The 19,733-nt window shown below is 41.1% G+C and overlaps 2 protein-coding genes across 4 annotated transcripts in view; one reads left to right on the top strand and one right to left on the bottom strand.

Moving 5' to 3' along the window:
• Positions 1-1,565: 1,565 nt before the first annotated feature.
• Positions 1,566-6,787, bottom strand: KIAA1143 (KIAA1143 ortholog). Its single transcript, XM_036333121.1, has 3 exons — positions 6,619-6,787; positions 3,618-3,762; positions 1,566-2,922 (listed from the first exon to the last, which is right to left on the bottom strand). The coding sequence occupies exons 1-3, from the start codon at positions 6,724-6,726 to the stop codon at positions 2,711-2,713; spliced, it is 465 nt and encodes a 154-aa protein (XP_036189014.1). The 5' UTR covers positions 6,727-6,787; the 3' UTR covers positions 1,566-2,710.
• A 108-nt stretch (positions 6,788-6,895) lies between these two features.
• KIF15 (kinesin family member 15) overlaps positions 6,896-19,733 on the top strand; it is a 50,055-nt gene continuing 37,217 nt past the window's right edge. The window contains exons 1-7 of one of the 3 annotated variants that reach the window (XM_036333096.1): positions 6,896-6,999; positions 10,195-10,237; positions 10,774-10,957; positions 12,082-12,158; positions 16,207-16,244; positions 17,280-17,377; positions 18,616-18,795. In XM_036333096.1, the coding sequence (XP_036188989.1) occupies positions 6,981-6,999; positions 10,195-10,237; positions 10,774-10,957; positions 12,082-12,158; positions 16,207-16,244; positions 17,280-17,377; positions 18,616-18,795 (639 nt within the window). In that variant the 5' untranslated portion in view covers positions 6,896-6,980. Of the gene's footprint in view, positions 7,000-10,194; positions 10,238-10,773; positions 10,958-11,321; positions 11,374-12,081; positions 12,159-13,755; positions 13,893-16,206; positions 16,245-17,279; positions 17,378-18,615; positions 18,796-19,733 lie in introns of those variants that run through there. The other 2 variants (XM_036333098.1, XM_036333099.1) reach the window with 2 other exon arrangements.

Raw genomic sequence — 19,733 nt, 5'->3', positions numbered from 1 at the left:
TTAAAAAAATATATATTTATTGATTTCAGAGAGGAAGGGAGAAAGAGAGATAGAAACATCAATGAGAATCATTGATCGGCTGCCTCCTGCATGCCCCCTAGGGAATCGAGCCCACAATCTGGGCATGTGCCCTTGGCCAGAATCGAACCTGGGACCTTTCAGTCCACAGGCTGACACTGTATCCACTAAGCCAAACCAGCTAGGGCACCATCTTTCTTTTGGGCACAAGATAATTCTAGCTTCTCTTCTATCTGTCTCCACTCTGGAATCACATTATTGGCCTACTTGTCTAGCCCTAGTCATGAGACCTATTCATAAGGAGCAATGGGGCCAGGTCACAAGGAAGATTAGGCCCAAACTCACCTTTTTCTCAGCAAAACAGATCCTGCAGTTAACAGAACCCACTGTTCTTAGCAGTTTACAGAAGGTGAAGCAATTTTCTTAAGGGTGCTCAGATCTCACAGGCCACTGTATCTTGGCCTTTCATCACAAGATGTGCTTCCTGGCTGTTAACTCTTAACACTATATTAGAAATATCACCTATGGTAAAGACTTCATCAAGAGGATAAATTTCAAGATTTAAGGCCTTTTAAACAGTCTCTCATACTATTTGTTTAAATTTTTAATTTCACTTATTGTAGTTCTAATATAATAGGCTTTCTCAGTATTTCTCAAATTTGACTGAGCATCAGAACCACCTGGCAGGTTTGTTACAGAGAATTCTGGGTCCTACTCAAGTTTCAGATTCACTAGGCAATGCCTGAGAATTTGCATTTTTAAGTTCCCAAGGTGTGCTCATGCCTACAGTCCAGGATCCACATTTTTTGAACCACTGGTGTATTAAAAAAACAAAACAAAAACACATTAAGGAAACACTCTCATTCATTCTAACTACATTTGTAATCCTCTTAATATGCTAAGTATTGTTCTGGGTACTGAGGATATAGTGATGAGTAAAGTCCTTGCCCTCAAGATTCCAACCTCTATACTAAGACATTAAAATTTACAATAATTAAAACAGTGTGATGTTGATATAGCAATGATATGGATTAGAAAAATACTTGGCTTTATAACAAGTGAGTCTACATTAAAGACAGTATTACAGAATGGCTTCAGGCCTAGGTTGTACAATTTAGAGACAATTGGGCTCCCTAGCACACTCACACGAATCACTTTTGAATCTTTAAACTAGATCTTAAAATTGGAAAAAGATAGATGTGGCACCAAATTCGTGATATGGATGTGCTGAAATTCATAATTCATGATGGTTGTGCCTGGTGAAGGATGGGATCTTGGCAAGTCTCCAGTTTTGGCTGACTTGCAGTACCAAGGAAAACTGTTAGGCTATTAGGCATGATCTTGAAAGGCTCTCACTTTACTGTGCTTCTCTCCTTTCCCTACCCCCCAAAATGAGAGAAATCTCTTGTTCAGATGTTCTTTCAAGTAAGAGAGAAACAGATGTGGTTCTAGGACAATTTAATTATTCAAGAAAAAAAGTATACCAAAATAACTTCCAGAGGGAACAAATTTTAAAATGTAAAAAATAAACACAAAGAACAAGAGAATACAAGTGATTCTTTATCTAATACAGAGGATGAGAAACAAAGAATAACAACAGAAAAGATAGATTATATGACTTAGAAATTAGTAAGAAAAACATGACTGTACTAATGGGAAATGAACAAAAAGTTAAATGGACAAAGAAATACAAAATGGTTTGTTAAATATGAAAAAAAATTTAGCTTCCCTTGTAAATCAAAGAAAATGTCAATTTAATTTAACTATTAAACACCATTTTCAATACATCAAATTGACAAAGATGAAAGGGCTGGTTCTAGCCCATGCAGTGCACTGTTATGGATGAGGCAAGTGCGCTCCTGGAGACGTTAAATGAATAAAATGGTAAAAACCTCTCTAGAAAGCAATTTGAAAGTAAGCTTCAAAAGCTTTAAAAATATTCAAATACTTTTCACAATAGATATAAATCAAAACATGTAGTATGCCTCAAACTTTATAGTAATATGTCAATTATTTCTCAATAAAACTGGACAAAGGTTAATGCTTGCCATATCAAAAAACCTACTAGCTTTATTGAGCAGACTTCCATTTGTGTCTTTCTTTAGTTTTACCAACTAGAGTCACCACCATGTTATACATCAGATCCTAATTTGTATCAAGATCATTTGTATTAGATCCTTCCTCGTATAAGACCCACTTATATCTCATAACTTGCCAGAACTGTCACAGGACTACCCTTAGCAGAAACTGAGAAGTATTCTTGACTATACACATTATGATCTCCCCCACCCAAACTGGGGTTTTGCTAGACGAAGATGCAGTAGGGGATTTGTTTAATTACAAAATCCTCTGGTTATTACTGACTTAGAAAATACAATATAATGTCAACTGAGAAACTAGAGAACAGACACAATACAATCACAATATAATTTTTGTTAAAAAATATAATTTACATATATACACACCCCACAAGGGAATTAACAAAGTGTTAATAATACTAGTTAACATCTACAGAGTTTGCATTTCAAGTCAAAAGGGGTATTAATGGATGGACATAGTTTTTATCTTACTAAAATTTTTTTTGGTATTTTCTAAATTTTCAAAAATGCACTTGTATTATCTTTATAATAGGAAAGATTATTTTTAAAAATCCCATATGCTTTAAAAACTAAGTCCAAAATGTTTATACTCATTAATTTTCATCTTCACTGTCAAAAGAAAGGAGGCTACTGTTTTTTACTTGCTTTTGTGTGTTCTTTTTAACTGAGTCCTGCTGATTTATTTCATCTTCACTTGTCTTTTTCTTTTTTGAGCTCGCTGTTAAACCTGAATATTTTTCATCCGGGGAACGCTTCACTGGTTTTCGATACATGATTCTTCCATCAGCTGAAGCTGGTTCTTCATCTGCAGTAAAAACAAAGTTTAACTTTCTTTTCCTCTTATTATATTGTCTTTATTAGAGAGTTAAATGGCAAGAAAATCCTGTACTTTATTTAAGGAAATCCTATAATCAGTTAGCCTGGCCATCTCCACTGCCTCTCAGCTGTATGGGACAAGACCCGCAGTCCCTTATTAAACACTCCCTGAAGTAGTCTACGGGTTATAATCTTGCCAGTCTTTAATTGATTACAATCAGGCTGTATTTTTAACTATTTTGAAAAGTGACTGTTTGGAACTCCATCATTTTCTCCTAAAGCATGTAATAAATAGTTATTAATAATGAAAAATTTACTACATAGCATACCACACTTCAGGCACTAATTAAATAGATTTCTGTTGACTAGTTTGTGAACCTAAGCACCTATTTTTTTGTTTTATTTTTTCCCACCTATTTTTAAAAAGCAGAATGTTTTTATTTAAATTTATACTTAATCCTCATAACAACCCAATAATATAGGCAGTTATTGTCCCATTTCACTGATGAGATAACTGAGGTTGAGAAGTAAAATAACGTCTTCAAGGTTACATATCCGTAAGTGTTAAAGCTAAAGTCTGAAAGTAGGACTATCTCCTTCAAACATACCATACTATTATATAAAATAACTTTGTACTCCAGGCTCCTTAAATTGTTAGAAAAACCAGAATCCTTTCAGACTTACCTGCTTTGGCAGCCTTTATTTCTGCTTTAATTTTCATGACATCTTCAGCTGACAGGTCTCCCTTTTTTAAAACCACCACTTGGGGCTGTTCATCTTCTTTGTCACTGTGATCACCATCTTCATCTGGGAGCTGAGGCTGGATTCTCTAGGGGAAAACACACACATGACTTGTAGGTCCCTGACCCTAAACCAAATACAACCACTGTCTCTATGAGAAACTGTAACTACTAAAGAGAGAAGGGTAACTTTATTGACTAAATGTGTTTGGCAATAAATTTTCAATTCAAGAACCTAACCTCTCAGGTAGGGAAGAGGTCTGGCTGCCAGCTACCCGGGGGTGACTATCCAATGGGATTAGTTGCCATGTCAGCAGGACCCCAGCTTGCAGTTTCCAGAGTCAGGGGCCTCTGCTTCACACACTGCAGAGTTCCCAGCCTCCTCAGGGCAGTGCTAAACCACTTCTCCTGCTCTTCATCAACGCTTTCACATCCATTTCCTCTCCAAGTGTGACAAAAAGTAAGCAAACACTTCCAAGCACAGAGAGCAGCAAGTGAAAGGCACACTTTCTCCCAGCTTTGCTCCTCCCTCCTCCCAGCAGCTTTAGGATGTCGCCTTTCAGCTGTTTTCTAAGTGTGTCATATTATGGAAGTATAGGAAATACTGTGTGCTTTTCTTTTTAAATTATGAGATTACTTGACAAGTGCATTCTCTTTAATGATATCCATTCACTAATTCTTCATTAGTTTTATCTATTTTTCTCTGAAAGTTTCCAAAAAATGACTACAAACAAGTAGGTAAGTACTTTTTTTTTTTTTTTTTTTTTTTTTTAAAATATATTTTATTGATTTTTTACAGAGAGGAAGGGAGAGAGATAGAGAGCCAGAAACATCGATGAGAGAGAAACATCGATCAGCTGCCTCCTGCACATCTCCCACTGGGGATATGCCCGCAACCCAGGTACACGCCCTTGACCGGAATCGAACCCGGGACCCCCCAGTCCGCAGGCCGACGCTCTATCCACTGAGCCAAACCGGTTTCGGCAAGTAGGTAAGTACTTTTAGCCAAGAAAATGGGAAAGTGAAATGAAATCATTCCTGGTATTCATCAGATCGAGAATCATTAATTCTGAATTTGTTTATGCAACTGGCTGGAAAACAAGAGAAATCGTCGAAGGAACAGTGGCAGCAACCCTAAAGGACTGTTCAAAGTCACTCCTGAATTAACTCTCAAGAAGTCAAATAAGATGATTTAGAACTCAATTATATAATGAACTCTTTTCTTTTTCTGTTAACAGATCACTAGAATGATGATTATATTGCCAAACGAATAAAGAATGAATTTGGTTTCGCAAACACAGGAACATGGGGTATCTCTAAGGAAAAGTCTGCTGATTATATCAATAAGCCCAAATCACTGGTATTAATTGAAAAGCTTTTCCCTCCAGAGTTCTAATATATCATTCCAAACTGTAATCATAAAGATGTTAACTTAAAATCACGGTGCAAAATGATACGAGCTATTATAGATGAAATGGACAGTGAAGAACAGGAGGAATATCTGTGGGCGGTCCTAGTGATGATCTGAAGCAAACAATAAAATTAGGTCTCATTTTTTGCATTGCTGACTCCGAGTCCAAACCTCATCCTCTTTGCTGTCATCACTATTTTTGGTCCTAGGGATCAGTCACTTCCTGATAAAAATGGGTCCTTGTTGCATACTGAATAGTCCATATGGCCTCACCTCAATCACCTCTGCATACATTCTAAAACTCACCATCTCTACACTTTTGCCCATGCTGTACCTTCCATCCCTACCTGACCTATTCATACTCAAGATTTAATCTAAATATCCCCTCCTCCAAGAGACGTTGCCTGATGACAAGCATAGTCATTTAGCCAATGTAACTTGTCACCCACTATGTTATGCGAGGCACTGTGCTAGGTGGTAGGAAAAAAACAGAGGGATTGAGATAATAAGAGTTTGATTTGATAGTGAAACTACGCAGGAGATCAAGTAATTTAAATGCAAAATGATATGAGTTATTACCGATGAAATGGACACAGTGAAGAACAGAGGAGGAGTATCTGTGGGAACTTCAGGAAGCTTCACAGAGGCAGGGACCTCTGAAAGCAGAGATGAGGCGGGCGGAAGGAGTTAAAGAATACGGCATCTGGAGGTCCCATCTCTGTCCTTTCAGGGACCGGCGTAATGCCTGGGTTTAGCGCATACTCACTGGGTTGAATAATTTCACATGAATCGTCTGTCTTTTACCAAGCTCTTAGTGACTTGAGGGGTGGTCTTAGTGCCAGTGCTAGACACAAAGTGCCAAGTTATTTCTCCGCATACCCCCTAAGCACAATGGTCTCTTCCCATCAGGCAGGCCGGTTTTGGTGGGAACCAGATAGGGTTGAAGCCTGGGAGGGCTCAGAAGTTGATTCCCACTGATCCCATCCCTAAACTATTCAGATCCTAAACTATCCAGATGTTGTTTTTGCTTTTTTTTTTTTTTTTTTTACAACAATGAAGCATAGGAATATGCCAAAGATGTTCCATGCTCTGGTTTCTCTTCAGACCGCATAAATCTTTGGCCTTTTACAAAGATGTTCCAGACCCCAGGCCTAAGACATCAGGCCTTCTGACGGAGGGGCCTCAGTTCATCTGGAAAACAGGACGACACTACCATGCACCGTGCTAACTCTGCGTTTTGGAATAAGCGAGTGAGACAGGAAAGGGATCTTTCTTAACCATAGACCGAGGACGAGGCGCTTTACCTGCGTCAAGTCATTTTCGAGAACGGAACAGGCGCTCTGAAAACGACAAGGAGGGTCCCGGGCAGAGGGGGCTGCCGTCGTTTGACCAGCGCGGGGTCCGAGGCCCACTCACACGGAGGGCCGGGCGCGGGGGCGCGGAGTGGCCGGCCGGGACCTGGACTCCAAGATTAAGCAAAAGCCGGAAGTGGCGGGCGGGCCGCGCTTCCGCGCCGCGACTGGCCCGGGCTCACCTTGGTCTCTACGGTGGGCCCTTCCCGGTAGCCGACCCGTTCCTTGAAGCGGGCCAGGAAGGCCGGCTCGGCGGGCCGCACGTAAGACACCTGGTTCCGCTTGCTCATGGCCGCTCAGGGAAACAGCGGCTCTCGGGGCCCCTGGGGAGTGCGCAAGGCGGCGGCGCCTACTTGTGACGTCACAAGGCCCCGCCTCCCGCGTGAGGCCGGCAACATGGCCGCCTAGGTGCTGACGTCAACGTCTTCCCTGGGCGCCAAATTCAAACCCGCGGACATCTTGAACGAGCGGAATCCCGGTTCGCAGCGCGCCTGGGGCTGAGGGGATCCCCGCATTGTTCTCGGCTTTCAGAGGAGAGGGCGCCATGGCGCCCGGCTCCAAAAGTAAGTACGGAGCCCGGCTCCGCCGCCCCGTCCCCGCCCCCAAATTCAGCGGAGAAAGGACGCCGCTCCTGGGGGCCCCGCAGCGTGTGAAAACGGGAGCTCACCGAACGGCTGGGGAGTCTTTGTCCCTCAGAGACGCTGAGGAACAGCTTTTTCTCCTTCCGTCTATGCATGGGACGACGCGGTGCACGCCGCGAGCCGGGACGGTTCTGGGCCCTGGGCTGAGCCGTGAGCCTGGGACAGACGGGGCCCCCTGCGAGCGCGGCGCGTCTGCCATTCTCACTCCTCGCGTTTCGTAGCTGAGCCCTTCCTGCGGCCCACCCGGGCTGCCTCGCTCGGGAGCCGGCCCGAGGGTCGGTCCTGCTGCCAGCACCTTCTGCACATTTCCACATCTCTCCCCTTCCTGCAGGGAGGACTTCTCCAGGTTGCAGGTGCCTCCAGCACGTCTTTCTCTTCGCAGGGCCCGCTATAGACTCTTAGAAAAGGGACAATTAAAGCACAACTCAGCAGTCTATTCCCACAGTCCCTACTATCCCCTCAGGGAAACCCCCCCATCCCCAATTTCTCCCTTTTTCCTGGAGAGGAGCGCTGTCATTTTTACTTTTGATATCCCCCCCCCCCATTTAAAAAATATTTTATTGATTTTTTTTTTTTACAGAGAGGAAGGGAGAGGGATAGAGAGTTTAGAAACATCGATCAGCTACCTCCGGCCCACCCCCCACTGGGCATGTGCCCGCAACCAAGGTACATGCCCTTGACCGGAATCAAACCTGGGACCCTTCCGTCCACAGGCTGACGCTCTATCCACTGAGCCAGACTGGTCAGGGCTTTGATAAACCCTTTAATTTTCGCGAATTTCTTGGTCCTTTACTGTTCATGTGCATGACATGCTCCACCGCTTACATTGCCTAATCCCCTTTAAGTGTTGGTTTTTGAAGCTTAATGAGAAGCCTATGATGATTGAAGAAATAGTGAACTCTTGGTGTTTGCACCTTCCAACAACAAAGCTAGCTGTCCATAGTAATTCTCTTCTGATGTGTGTGTTGTTTCATTAACCTTTTAGGTCAGTTATAACACTACCTGAAAACCTCCTTATGCTCTCTTTTCCTCCATTGTTTTTAAAACATTTTTTATTGATTTTAGAGAGGAAGGGAGAAGGAGCAACAGACAGAAATATCAGTGATGGAGAGAATCATTGGTCGGCTGCCTCCTGCATGCCCCCAACCGGGGATGGAGCAGCAACCCCAGCCTGTGCCCTGACCAGGAATGGAACCATGACCTCCTGGTTTATAGTTCATACTTAACCACTGAGCCACACTGTCAGGGCTCCTCCACTATTTTTCGTATTCAGGGGATATTAGCACACAAATTGGTACATTATTGGACCAAAATGTTTTATTATGCTTTCTGCACAGCCACAGTATTTGTTCAGTACATCTGGACTCAAGCAAGAGAATTTATGCCTGTGATATATTAGTGCAAAGTGGTATGTCTATTAAAGGACTCTGCCCTGTCTACGTACATCACTTTTTAGAAGTGATGGGAGCAGGGCATTCACAGTGCCCCTTTGTGATGCTGGTGATGTCCCTGGGGAATTCTCCCCCTCCTTTAAGTTTGTTAGCAAAGTTGAGGTTGATGACATCCCATCTAAGCACCTCTTGCATTCCCAGCAGTCCAGAGACCTGGAGCATGAAGTGGGAACATAGGGGCGAGAGAGCCCATGCAGTGCTCTCTGCAGCTTTGGCTTTTGTACCTATGGAGGATTTTTTTCTGTGACACCTCAAAAAGAAATGCAATGCTTGATTGCCCACAAGGACATCCCCTAGTGCCTAACTAATCTCGTCCTAAAGGAAAAGTCGGCCAGTGGCTGTGATAAGGAAAGAAAAGGTGGGAAGACAAACGGAGAGGCAAGTCATTTGTTTGAGATGGAAATATTAGTGGCAGAGCCATGTCTTCACTCCACACCTTTATGTTGAAAGTGTTACATATGTCCCCTTTTTCCCCATTGACACCCCTGCCTCCTGCCCCAGGCCTCCACCACCCTATTGTCTGTGTCCTTGATTTATGCATATATGCAGACAAGTTCTTTGGTTGATCTTTTCCCACCTCTCCCAACCCCTCATCCTTTCCCACCATCCCTCTGAGATTTGACATGCTTCTATATCTCTAGATCTGTTTTGTTCAACAGTTTATGTTGTTCATTAGGTTCCAATATGAGTGAGATCATGTGATACTTGTCTTTCTCTGGCTGCCTTATTTCACTTAGCACGATACTCTGCAGGTCCCTCCATGCTGTCTCAAAGGGTAACAGAGTCTTCTTTTTTACTGCTGCATAGTATTCCATGGAATAAGTGTACTATAGCTTTTTTATCCACTCATGTACTGATGGGCACTTGGGCTGTTTCCAGATCTTAGCTATTGTAAATAGTGCTGCTATGAACAGAGGGGTGTGTACATTCTTTCTGATTGGTGTTTCAGGTTTCTTAGGATATATTCCTAGAAGTGGGATCACTAGGTCAAACGGCAGTTCCATATTTAATTTTTTGAGAAAACTCCATACTGTTTTCTATAATGGCTACACCAGTCTGCATCCCCACCAGCAGTGTACTAGGGTTCCCTTTTCTCCACATCCTTTCCAGCATTTGTCATTTGTTGATTGTAACCATTCTGACAGGTGTGAGGTGATACCTCAATGTCGTTTTAATTTGCATCTCTCTGGTGATCAGTGGCTGAGCATTTTTTCATATGTCTCTTGGCCATCTGTATGTCGGCTTTGGAAAAGTGTCGATTTAGGTCCTCTGCCCAGTTTTTAATTGAATTGTTTGTCTTCCTTTTGTTAAGTTGTATGAATTCCTTATATATATATTTTTTTCTTCAGTTTTTTATTTCAAGAAAAATAATTTTAAATATAATAATGTTACATGCAATAAACATTAATATCTCAAGGAAAAACTATTTTAAATTATATTTTGGATGTTAACTCTTTATCAGATGTATCATTGCCAATATGTTCTCCCATACAGTGGGCTCTCTTTTCATTTTGTTGATGATTTCTTTTGCTGTGCAGAAGCTTTTTATTTTGATGTAGTCTCATCTGTTTATTTTCTCCTTAGTTTCCTTTGCCCTAGGAGATGTATTTGTAATCATATATTGCACTTTTAAATACCTTTAATTACTTCTTATCTTTTTTTCTAGCTGAATTACGCAGTATGACAAATTGTCAGTCTAACCAGCCAAGGTAAGAAAAAAATCTTGTTAATGAGATTGAGAAGGTAGTTTTCTTAAAATAATAATGTAGCATAGTAAAGGGTACTTGAAACAAAGGGTACTTGTTTGAGAATTAGGCTGGGTCCTTGGCTACCTGGAAATCTGGAAGAAATCACATCTCCCCACCCACTGCCCTCTCACCTTCCAGACTAAACATTGGGATCAATATCTCCCATTTTGTTATAGCTTCTAAGAGGGAAACTAGAGACAAGCAATGCTTGGAGCTCCTTGGAATCAACTCCCTCTGAGTTGATTTCAAGTAAAGGCTTGTGAAGATGACTGTCCTGAAGCAAATCAGTAAAGGGAGTGGGTCATGTGGGACTCATAGAGTGGGTCATGTGGGACTCATAAAAGAGGTCAATGTAAACGGGGTAAATCTTGGGCTTGGTTGGGGAACCTCTCAGTGTAGAAGCAGTAGAGGCCATGTGAGCCTCAGATCCATGTGAGCCTGGATGCACCTGATCCATTTTCTTCAGTAAACTCAGCTGCTACATGTTTTGTCTTTAGTAATGAAGGTGATGCCATCAAAGTTTTTGTGCGAATTCGTCCACCTACGGAGGGTTCTGGATTAGCTGATGGAGAGCAAAACTTATGCTTAAGTGTGCTCTCCTCTACGACTCTCCGGCTGCACTCCAACCCGGAGCCCAAGACCTTCACTTTTGATCATGTTGCCAGCATGGACACCACTCAGGTAATGATCACTTTGGAAATGTAACTTTCCTTTTGGAAAACATAAGATTCTGTTATTTGTGAGGATTTTGTTTCTGGTCTATTTAGTTTGATAGATCTCAGATAAGGAAGCTCAGACAGTCCATAAATATTTTAAATTTAATTTTATTAAATACTTTTTCTTCCTTCATTAGACTTTGTGTCAGAATGGCAAGCCTGCTTCACTGTTTCTCTCCATCCAGTGAAGGTGTACTTTTCAGAGCCTCTTAGATGATTGATAAGTACTGTTGATCTGCCTAATTTAAGGAGAGGTCTTAGCCAGCCCTGGAAGCTTTAACAAAAATATAGACTAGGTGGCCTAAACAAAAAGTATTGATTTTTAACAGTTGCTGGAGGTTGGGGAGTCCAAGATATCAAGGCCAAGAGATCCAGTGTCTGGTGAGGACTCACTTCCTGGCTTGTAGATACCTGCCTTCCCACTGTCTTCACTGGTGGAGAGATGGAGGGGCAGGGGAGAGAGAGACCTAATTACCTCTCAAAGGTCCATCTCCATCACATTGGGGATTAGGGTTTCAACATATGCATTTTTAAATTGATTTAGAGAGAGGGATGGGGGGCGGAGGGGCGCGAGGGGGAGAACATTGATGGGAAAAAGAAACATCGATCGGTTTGCCTCCTGGATGCATCTGACCCAAGATTGAACCTGCAGCCTAGGTATGTGCCCTGACCAGTGTACAGGATGATGCTCCAACCAACTGAGCCGCACCAGCCAGGACTAAGCACACAGCCTTTGTTGTTATATTTTATTTATTTATTTATTTATTTATTTATTTATTTATTTATTTTTAAATTTAAATATATTTTATTGATTTTTTACAGAGGAAAGGAGAGGGATAGAGAGTTAGAAACATCGATGAGAGAGAAACATCCATCAGCTGCCTCCTGCACACTCCCCACTGGGGATGTGCCTGCAACCAAGGTACATGCCCTTGACTGGAATCGAACCTGGGACCCTTGAGTCCGCAGGCCGACGCTCTATCCACTGAGCCAAACCGGTTAGGGCTGTTGTTATATTTTAGAATGCAGCTTAAGAAAAAGGTTTTTATTTTTATGAAATGTTAACATATTTGGTGCTTACATTTGTAGGAGTCTGTGTTCTCAACGGTGGCCAAAGGCATTGTGGAATCTTGCATGAGCGGGTATAATGGCACCATCTTTGCATAGTAAGTTGCTCACTATTGTGTATGAGGATACAAGGGTACAATAACAAGTGCTTCTGTTCATTCCTATGGCTGATGTAACAAATTACCACTCACTTAGTGGTGAAACAACACAAATGTATTATCTCACAGCTCTGTATGTCAGAAGTCTAGCACAGCTTCACTGAGCTAAAATAAAGGTGGCCGCAGGGCTGTGTTCCTTTCTGGAAGCTCCAGGGGAGAATCCATATTCTTCACTTTACAGGCCACTCACATTACTTGGCTTACAGCTCCCTTTTTCTATCTTCAAAACCAACAACATGCAACTCCGTCTCTTCCTTAGTCACATCACCCTCTAACTAAAGATGAGAAGGTCTCTAATTTTAAGGACTCCTGTAATTAGATTGCCCCACCTGGATAATCAAGGTAGAGGGGATTAAACTCTGCCTCCTGGAAGGGAGAGTATCTAGTACTTAGATTATAGCAGGTTCTGAAATAACATCATTTAGTTATAACTTTGATAAGATACTGTAGGAACTGAACTCTTTTTTATATTGATTAGCTTAGGGTAAAATTGGTTTTGTTATATGTCAGTTTCTCTTAAAGCAGTGGTCGGCAAATGGCCACATGCGGCTCTTTAGCCCCTTGAGTGTGGCTCTTCCGCAAAATACCACGTGCAGGCCCGCACGTACAGTGCGATTGAAACTTCGTGGCCCATGCGCAGAAGTCGGTTTTCGACTTGGGCGAGTCTATTTTGAAGAAGTGGCGTTAGAAGAAGTGGGGGGTGGACATATAGAGAAGATGAACGAAAGGAGATAGACGACACAAGTGTACAAGACGAGTGCGGATGGGAGAGTTGGAAGGGGTTGACCTCAGCGAATGTACCTCAATCAGATTGAGGACGTTTTTAGCAAAGGCCAGCTTAGGAGTACCCTAATCAAGTTAATAACAATGTACCTACCTATATAGTTTAAGTTTAAAAGATTTGGCTCTCAAAAGAAATTTAAGTCGTCATACTGTTGACATTTGGCTCTGTTGATTAATGAGTTTGCTGACCACTGACTTAAAGTCATCGAATCTTTTTTTTTTTTTTTTTTTTTTATATATTTTTATTGATTTTTTACAGAGAGGAAGGGAGAGAGATAGAGAGTCAGAAACATCGATGAGAGAGAAACATCGACCAGCCGCCTCCTGCACATCCCCCACTGGGGATGTGCCCGCAACCCAGGCACATGCCCTTGACCGGAATCGAACCTGGGACCTTTCAGTCCGCAGGCCGACACTCTATCCACTGAGCCAAACCGGTTTCGGCAAGTCATCGAATCTTGACAACATTAGGTGAGGACTTACTGTATTTGCGATTATGTAAGGAAGATTCGTCTTTTCTCCCCCATTTATTTATATATATGGTATGGACGTATGCATATTTATAGTTTGAGTTATAATTCAGCACTACATTTTATTTATCTTTTTGCTCGTATTCTAGCTTGGCCATTGGAGCTATTTGAGGTTGGTTTCTATGTCTCATTGAGATGTCACATCCTTTTGGGTTTTTTAGCACTTGCCTACTTTCTGGTGCTACAAGAGGCTCTTGGCTCATCTTGTATTTTTCCTGTCCTAGGCCTAGGATCAGCCATTCCGCCAACGTGCCCTGATTCCTTTTCCCGGAGAGTGGTATTTAGGAACTAAGATCTGGCACTAGGTGTGTTTGTTGCTACTGGAATATCATTGCCTCTAGGCCTTCTCAGACAGAACTAGGTAATATATATACTAAGTCATGTATATACAGACATGTCTATAGTTGTTTCTTTACCTATCAATTTGCATCTGTATTAAGCTAAACAGTAGTTCATACTGATGTCTCTGACACTAATCCAGGGTTTAGAATTCACATGGGTTCATTCTAGAATCCAGTGAATCCACAGGACTCATTCTGTTCTCTTTTGTTTATCTGTAACTGCCCTTGCTGACAGTGAGAAACCTGGCTCCCACCTTCTTTCATCCATTTATCGATTTGATCAACCCCAGTACACATGGAAAGCAGCTTCAGAATTGTTAGCCTGTATCTCTGTGAAAAATTTACTGAGTATAAAGGTTATGTATAGATTCTTGTGTTTTTTAAAAATATATTTTTATTGACTTCAGAGAGGAAGGGAGACTGGGGGGAGAGACATCTATCTGGTTGATGTGTTTTGCTTGTTCATTGAGTTTGCATACTTTCAAATTCACTCTTTGTCGTGTACAGTTAGTTGACAGTGTTTTGACGAATGCAGACAGTCATATATTTACACCCAGTACTGAGGAGAACAGTTCTCATTCCTTGTCCCTTCTGTAGTCAGCCACTCTCCCTTCTCACATCCAGGTACTAATATTTTTGCCATTCCTATAGCTTTGGCTTTGTAGAGTGTCATATAAATGGAATCATACAATATGTAACCTTCTGGATTTGGCTTTTTCTTCTTAATAGAATGCATTTAGGTTTCATCTATGTTGTTACATGCATCAATAGTATATTCCTGTAGGTTTTTTTCCTGAGAAGTATTTTATTGTATGGATGTACTACAGTTTGTTTATCCATTTCCCTGCTAAAGGATGTCTTGGTTGCTTCCAGTTTTTAGTAATTATAAATAAAATTGCTACAAATATTTGAATATTGAAACGATGATCCTGAATTTCTAAATGTTGGCAAGCCTTAAAATATTACTAGAGATTTAATGTTGGAATATAAGCTGGAGGTCCAGAAAGCATTAAGACCACCTTGGCAGTTATACAGGATGAATTTTAGTGTTATTTCAGATTCATTTCTTAAATAGGAATATAACTTGCAGTGTAACTTTTTTTTTTTTTTTTTTAATTCTCACCCAAGGATTTTCCCCCCCAATTGATTTTTAGAGAGTGGAAGGGAAGGAGGGGGCGGGAGAGAGAGAGAGAGAAACATTGATGTGAGGGATACGTGTTGATCCGTCTCCTGCACCCACCGCAATTAGGGACTGAACCTGCAATCCAGGCATGTGCCTTTTTCGGGAATTGAACCCTCAACTTTCCAGTGCATGGGACTACACTCCAACCAACTGAGCCATACTGGCCAGGGCTAAAATTGTGTGTGTATTTGTTAAAGATATATTTTTTATTGATTTTAGAGAGGAAGGGAGAGAGACAGACAGAAACATCAATGACGAGAGAGAATCTTTTTTTAAAAAAATATATTTTATTGATTTTTTTTTTTTACAGAGAGGAAGGGAGAGGGATAGAGAGTTAGAAACATCGATGAGAGAAACATCGATCAGCTGCCTCCTGCACACCCCCTACTGGGGATATGCCTGCAACCAAGGTACATGCCCTTGACCGGAATTGAACCTGGACCCTTCAGTCCGCAGGCCAACGCTCTATCCACTGAGCCAAACTGGTTAGGGCGAGAGAGAATCTTTGATCGGCTGCCTCCTGCACATCTCACACTGGGGATTGAGTCTGCAACCCGGGCATGTGCCTCAACAAAATTGAACTGTGGCTTCCTGGTTCAAAGCTTGACTCTCAACCACTGAGCCATGCCAGCCAGGCAAAATTGCTTTATTTTTAAATGAAACATTTCAGTATCTTAAAGGAAGAATTTAGGAAAGGAATTACTGCATTATTTAAAACAGCAAAAATTGGAAACACAAGTCCAGTTTGTTTTGGTTAAATAAGTTGTGATACATTGACGAACACTAATGTGATACAGCTGAAAAACATGAAGTAGATCTCTACTGACTCAGGGAAATATCTGAGGTAAAATTTAGGCGGGAGGAACAGGTTGCAGAGCAGCCTTTAGAACTTCATTCCAATTTTGAAAATAAAAACTACATGAAAGCTCTGATGGCTGTTTTGTATAAGCCAGAAGCAATTACCAGACAACAGTGGTTAGCTCTTAATGGTAAAATAGAGGAGGAAGAAAATGGGTCATTCACATTTACCTAATGTAATTCAAAATAAGAAAGAAAATCAGCTCTTTATGGGAAAATTCATATACTACTTTAATAGGAGGGTGGTCTTCTAAATTTCATGTGTAAAATAATATCTAACATTCCTTTTACAGTGGACAGACTGGCTCAGGGAAAACGTTTACTATGATGGGTAAGTAAATTAATGATTAACATTTGCTGGCTTAGTCTGCTCCTTCTGTGATGGAAGCACCTAGTACATTTTTGGGAGAGCATAATCTCTATACATACATGATGTTGACCTCATAAAATTAGCGTTATTTCCCAGGCTTCTGTCAGATCGGTGTTCCCATGAAAGCAAAGTCAATGTTTATGGCTCTATTCCCAGCTCAATGCCTAGCACAAGTAGGTGCTTATAAACCATCTTTAAATTGGGTTTAATGACTTTCCATATTTATATACCTGTATAACCGCTACCTAGATCCATATTCCTAGTCAGCAACTATCCCCACCCCATCCCCTAAAATATGTACTCTATTACTCAGACTTCTGTCATCATTAGTTTTGCTTGTTTTGGAACTTTTACAAATGAAACTTTACTGTACGCACTCTTTTATGTCTGGCTTCTTTCAGCATCGTTTCAAGCAATCTCCAGTGTTGGGCGTGCAGAAGGCAGCTGATAGATGATTCTCTTTCATCATTGATGTTTCTGTCTCTCTTTCCCTCTCCCTTCCTCTCTAAAATCAATCAATACACACACACACATATATATACATATATATTTAAAAGTATGCTGAATATCTTTATGTTATTTCACAGGAAAATGTTATAACGTTACCTGCACACTCTAATATTATTTGTCCTCTTTGTTCATTTACTTGCATTTTTCTGCCTCTATGATATGTATTTGTAAGGTACACTTTACAAGGACTGTCAAATATTCCAGTTGTAGCACACCAAGATGATACTATTAAAAGTTTTTTCTGTATCTTTCTTGCATATACCAGCCTTTTGTTAGTTCTTTTGGTCCCTAAGGCATATAAACTAATATTTATCAAAACTTCTAGATCTTTTCTAGCTACGTTTTTTTCTCCGGTATATACTAGTATAGCTATAGCTTGAATTAGTATTCTGTAAAGTCCTGCTATTTACATATCCACTCACATCTCCCTCTTTCCCCAATGTTAACAGCATACAATGAACAGCTATGTATTTTTCCATTTTTTAGGACCATCTGAATCTGATAATTTTTCTCATAACCTGAGAGGAGTAATCCCACGAAGTTTTGAATATTTGTTTTCCTTAATTGATCGTGAAAAAGATAAGGTAAAACACTGTAATAATAAAGCAATTCTATTTTGAGACGTTAGCTTCTAGGCATGATACATGGAGGTGGCTGTATTTCACAATTTGTACAGGTAATGTGGTATTAAAAACTGTTGATTCTTAAGATAAAATTAAGGATTCTGAGTTTTATTTTCAAAAGTTTTGAAATATATTTTATTGATTTTTTTTTTTACAGAGAGGAAGGGAGAAGGAGAGGGATAGGAGTTAGAAACATCGATGAGAGAGAAACGATTCAGCTGCTTCCTGCACACTCCCTACTGGCGATATGCCTGCAAACAAGGTACATGCCCTTGACCGGAATCGAACCTGGGACCCTTCAGTCCTCAGGCTGATGCTCTATCCGCTCTATCCACTGAGCCAAACTGGTCAAAAGTTTTTACTTTATTGGATGTGGGCTTCCCTCTTCCATTGGCTCCCAGGTTGGGCCATTCTCACGATGTGTTCTTTAGCTTGGTGATTTCCAGGCTTAACAGCCATTAGTATTCTATGTTTTAAGGAGGCTGATATGTAACATTTCTTTGCCATTTATGTCTTTGCAGAAACTGTTCCTAGCCACTGCAGTTAGGCACACACATTGCATGTCAGCAAATTGTTTAGTGCCGTGCATTTCGGTGGTTGAAAATTCTATAGAGAGGCTTTTAAAATATTTTTTGTCTTTTAAAGTATATAACACTTGCTTCAAGTAAAACTTTGTGAGGAAGTCCAATATATAAGACAGATAAAAATGAAATTGCTGCCCTAGCCGGTTTGGCTCAGTGAGTAGAGTGTTGGCCTGCGGACTGAAGGGTCCCAGGTTCAATTCCAGCTAAGGGCACATGCCTGGGTGTGGGGCATGCAGGAGGCAGCCAGTCAATGATTCTATCTCATCATTGATGTTTCTATCTTTCTCTCCCTCTCCCTTCCTCTGAAATCAATAAAAATATATTTTTAAAAAATGAAATTGCCCAACTGGACTGCTCAATTCCCATCTCACTGTCTTGATTCTCAGCACCTCTGGAAGGGCTCTTGGGACCACAGCGATGCTGCTGTAAATATAGTGATATGTTGAAACTAGTTACCTAGGTTTTTTTAAGCTGACTCTTAGGTATCTTTTATGATGTAAAGGATAAGATTGTAGAAATTTTATACTTGTGAAGCAAGTGAAAGATGAATGCTCATGAAAGATAGGGATGAATGCATAAAAATAATATATCTAAACCAGGCTTCTCTTTATACAGGCTGGAGCTGGGAAGAGTTTCCTTTGTAAGTGTTCCTTTATTGAAATCTATAATGAGCAGATCTATGACCTACTGGACTCTGCATCGGCTGGACTGTACTTAAGGGAACACATCAAGAAGGGCGTCTTTGTTGTTGGTGCAGTGGAGCAGGTGGTGACCTCCGCAGCTGGAGCCTATCAGGTATCCGGCCTTGAACTTTGTGATCCTTGGACACCATAGCATGCTGTGAAATGCTCCTTGATCTCAACAAAAGCAAGAATTGAGCTACTAGAAATATTTTGAAGAGGCAAAACAGAATGTCAGTGTTTTATACTCCCCTTAGTTAAAATAGAACTTTGCGACTTTTGATTTTGCACTATTTTGGTGCTATTCATTCTAACCAGGCACTCCTGAAACCATACCGGATGACCCGGGGACATTTCATAGAGTCTGTATTTCTTTAGTGGTTCCTCCTGGGAGTTGCTCCTTTGAGGAGCTACTGGGATCTCTGCTCTCTAAATCAGCTGTACATATTATGACCTTACTACTCAAAATATAGTTCTCAGACTGTGAGTATCACCTGGGAGCTTGTTACAAGAATCTAAGGCTCTACCTCACACCTATGAAATCAGAATCTGAGTCTTAACAAGATCCCCAAGTGATTAGTATGCTTATTACAGATTGAGATGTTCTGCCTTATGGGGTAAGACCCATAATCCCATTTTACAAATAGGGCATTGAGCTGTGAAAAGGTTGGACTGGCCCCACGCCACACAACTAGTGAGTAATAGAACCAAGGATTGACCTCATGTTCATCTGATTCCAGAGTCTCAGACTGAACCTTCATGTCCTCCTTGCCATAGGGAATAGGAAGAGAGAACAAATACTTGGTGGACCCAATGAGCTGACAAAACGGGGCATGAAGGTCAATTTGAGGTTCATCTTGTCTAGCTTTCTCATAGTCTAGGGAAAGGAAGGCTTCAGAAGGATTTTGTGATTTGTTAATGCAAATAGAGAATGGCAAAACCAGTTCTAGGTCCTGTGCCTCTGATTCCATTTGTTCTCTTTCCATAACAGAGGGGACAAAAAGGAAAATACCTTGTGTATATTCCTTGATGGACCGGTATTTTTTCTCACTA

This window comes from Myotis myotis, unplaced genomic scaffold (genome assembly GCF_014108235.1).
Source record: "Myotis myotis isolate mMyoMyo1 unplaced genomic scaffold, mMyoMyo1.p scaffold_m19_p_13, whole genome shotgun sequence".
Classification (NCBI taxonomy): domain Eukaryota; kingdom Metazoa; phylum Chordata; class Mammalia; order Chiroptera; family Vespertilionidae; genus Myotis; species Myotis myotis.
Note: the sequence above shows the minus strand (reverse complement) of the source record. Positions and strands in the feature narration are given on the sequence as shown.